Source organism: Ceratosolen solmsi, unplaced genomic scaffold, assembly GCF_000503995.2.
Source record: "Ceratosolen solmsi marchali unplaced genomic scaffold, CerSol_1.0 scaffold56, whole genome shotgun sequence".
Taxonomy (NCBI): domain Eukaryota; kingdom Metazoa; phylum Arthropoda; class Insecta; order Hymenoptera; family Agaonidae; genus Ceratosolen; species Ceratosolen solmsi.
In genome coordinates, this window is record NW_011948425.1 from 2,848,836 (window position 1) to 2,852,638 (window position 3,803).

Consider the following 3,803-nt stretch of genomic DNA (forward strand, 5'->3'; position numbering starts at 1 on the left):
CTCCCTCTCACTCACTCTCTCACTCTCTCTCTCTCTCTCTCTCTCTCTCTCTCTCTCTCTCTCTCTCTCTCTAGCTCAACAGCGACTCCCGAAACAATTCCAATTGACCTAACGTCGCTTTTTCAATCTCGGCATCCTTCGCCTCACGATTTTCATTGCCGAATAAGGCCTGGCACGCGCATTAATCATATTTCATTATCGTGTATTTTAAATTCTGAAATGAATGCCATTATACATCCAGTTTGAAAAATTGTTCTTAAAATGAATGTAATCAATATTTTGAGATTTCGTCTTTTATCGCAACCTGGTTAAATAAATCTTTAAATTGGTCCTACTATTCGGTTATACGTCATTTCTGTTATGGGATTGTGTTCGAATCAACGCCTCTAATCGTTCACTGTGGTAACATTTAATTCCTCCATTTTGTTAAAAATTTAGTTACAGTCGCCTATTAAGTAACATTAATTTATTAATTTATCGAGCCTCGTCAAATTGCCTTCTCGAACAAATGTTACGATTGTCTATTCGTAAGAGTTAATGCAAAGAAATGCTCGTGAATAGGTTTTTTTTTTTCAAATAGGTCATAATGTACAAAAAACAAACCTTACTCCGGGCCCTTTCTGTTCTCTAAAATAACGTTTCGCGCGAGTACGCAACCTCGTGCAATCGAAATGTAATCGATTCATCGCTGTACTCCGCGATTAGATAATACATAAATTTTAATTTATACCTCCTCGTTATAATGCCAAAGTCAACATTCTCTATATTTTTTTATTACGAATAGAGTGGCTCTAGCCTAAAATCCATAATACTATATCCCTTCTCAATTACAAGATGCTATAAGGAAATCATAGACTATCATGAAGCCATTTGAAACGATTCTTTTCGTCAAATAACAACGAAGAAATCACTTTCTTTACACAGGAGTATGCCAAGCGCAAACAGTGCGACATACGGCCCAGGCTCGCAAGCCTATCCACCGGCTCCCGAGCACAACGGCTCCGAAAACTACATGCCCAGCAACAATTACGGCTATGCCCCGGTCGCCTCCTATCATACGTCGACTAGCGGTGCCGACGTTACGTCAATTCCTGGACATCAGTCTCACGCGTCAGTGCCATCCCAATCCAATCAGCACTACTATGCCGATGTCCATCACCACAGCCATCAGCAGCAACAGCAACAGCAACAGCATCAGCAACATCAACATCAACATCAACAACAGCAACAGCAACAGCACCATCACCACCACCATCATACGACAGAGACCTACGCAACCCATCAAATCCACCCTGTCTCTAGCCTCGACTATCATCGTCCGAGCAACGTCAGTGGTGGTGGTGGTGGTGGCGGCGGTGGCGGCGGCGGCGGCGGCAGCAGTGGTGGCAATGGCACTGGCAGCGGCGGCGGCGGAGGTGGCGGGAACACGGGTGGTGGCACCAAGTGCCATCCAGGAAACGTATACTACGAGCAACAGCCCCAGCCCCAGCCGAGCGGCCAAGTGCACGTACACCAGGGCGGCGAGGCTTCGAGCATCCCAGCCAGTTACGTCTCCTCGCCAGATCCTTTCCCCGCGGCCCCGGGTATCGCTACGACCGCAACCGCGATAGCCGCAGCCACGTCCGCGGTAATCACGCCTCCCACTGGCCCAGCGCCCGGACACTCCGAGTCCGGGCAGCACGACGCCTACAGCGCCTTTGCCGGTTACTACGGGACCGATGGAACAGCCCAGGCCCAACCCCAGGCCGATAACAGCAACAGTTCCTCGGATTTCAACTTTTTGAGCAATCTCGCCAACGACTTTGCCCCCGAATACTATCAGCTCAGCTGAGCACACGAGCACGATGTCGTCGTCACGGCGGCGTCCGCCGGCTGTCAACAGCATCAGCCACAGCAACAACAGCAACAACAGCAACAGCAGCAGCAGCTCGACTGGAGCGACGAGCAGTATCTTCTGAACGAGCTCTACTGATCGGCGGCAGAGGAGCGCCGAGGGTTCGGGATGCCTAAGGAACCCCGACCGGATCAGTCGACGTGTTCGCGCGCGGCTCTGGCCCATGGCCAAACATAACAAAAGAGAATCACGAACGACTGCCGCTGCCATCCCAACTTACTTTCCTTTTAACCCGACGAGTCGCCGTGACGCTCCTCCTTTTCTCCAGGTCACGCGACACTACAGACTAGCGTTTTGAAGCAGCGTACAAAACGATTATGCTTTTCTTTATGAAGAGCCAAACAACGAGAAGCCGAACGTGGGCCTTTTCCTTTTGCAGGCGCAGCTCTCTCTCTCTCTCTCTCTCTCTCTCTCTGTCTCTGAAGTTCATGTGACACTTGAAGCATATCGGCAAGCATCGACCCAAGTGTGATAATCGCAAACTCGCGCGAACTGAAACGAGCCGAGCGCCTCGATGTTTGTCGAGATGCGAAGATCCCGAGTCCACGCTCCAAAAAGTGAAATTACGCTCTCTGACCTACCCGACCTCGCTGCCGCCCGCCTACCGATCCCTGCCCAACAACCCACGGCACCTACAGCCCATTCCCCAACGCACGAATCCCTCGAGCGAAAAACTTTGTAAGCGTCGACGGGATAATGCGGAAATGAGTATACGAATTGTTGATAATTAAGGACAATGTCGTACACTCCCCGTGTAAGAGATATTAAATTTTCAATGCTTACGGTAAGGAAGCGAGATAAACCTACGTACGCATTCCGCATTAACTTTAGTGAATTTTTGCGACAAACACGAAAGCAAACACTCGCTCCATGCGATCTTTATAACTTCAAATAGAACATTAAAATTCATATGTATTATAGGAAAAGAATGATTTATATACATGCGCGTAAATACGTAAATACGTACGAGCGTATATGTGAGTGCGCGCGTACGCATGTATGTGTGCATATATAGCTCAATCGAAGAAGATTATATAATTTCGAGCGAGACGATCGTAAATGTAGATATTTCATGCTTGGAAATGCAAGTCCCAATTACAAAAATTATTACTTAACGGGATGATTATGGCAATATTGTAATTCTAGTGCCTGATGTATAAAAGAAAAAAAGAAAAAAAATTGTATAGTTGTTGCAATAGACATTAACGGTTAACTGCATTTGTACATGTTTATTAAATTTATTTTTCAACGCTTGAATAATTTCATTGCAGTTTAGCATTCGTTAAATTCGCCAGCGCCCATTTGCAAAAATGTATGGAAATATTGTATTCGCTATCCCCACGACTTTATTATCGTAGGTAAATAATTCTACTTAATTTGCTATGCTTATCGGTTTTAAGAAACTCGTTAATGCGTTAGATATCAGTCAAATACGATCGTTAAAGGCGTTGTAAGTCTCGTACGGAAATAAAAGGGAAAAAACGTAGTTTTAAAAGCCCATCGCGAACCGTCTCTTTTGTATATTATCAATGTCGCCTAGCTGTTGTTGTTTATATAATTACACTTGCAAATGCAGCCACAGACATCTTCCCACGTATAAATAAACAACCATAATCGTACGCACATAAGCAGGCGTATGTTTCTTTTTCGAGGGAGCGTTTGAAAAACTTTTGTAAATAATTGATAAATAGGACGTATGAATATATATATATATATATATATATATACATATACATGTATACACGAATTAAGTGAAATACCGTTTATTATGGATAATACGTAAGCGTTGTTTGGCGAATCTGCTACAGATGGCGTGTACAAGGTTATCATGTGCGTATACGTTCACTCATTGCTACACTTATTAATTATACAGATCATAGCGAAGCATATAAATAAAAGGACATCAAAT

At 44.8% G+C, this 3,803-nt stretch overlaps 1 protein-coding gene across 1 annotated transcript in view; it reads left to right on the forward strand.

Annotated features, from left to right (window-relative positions):
- The window catches only part of LOC105363010 (homeotic protein proboscipedia), a 43,558-nt gene extending 41,274 nt beyond the window's left edge, over positions 1 to 2,284 (forward strand). The window contains exons 5-6 of the mRNA XM_011500580.1: positions 925 to 1,188; positions 1,381 to 2,284. Of these exons, the coding sequence (XP_011498882.1) occupies positions 925 to 1,188; positions 1,381 to 1,831 (715 nt within the window). The 3' untranslated portion in view covers positions 1,832 to 2,284. The remainder of the gene's footprint in view (positions 1 to 924; positions 1,189 to 1,380) is intronic.
- Positions 2,285 to 3,803: the final 1,519 nt, after the last annotated feature.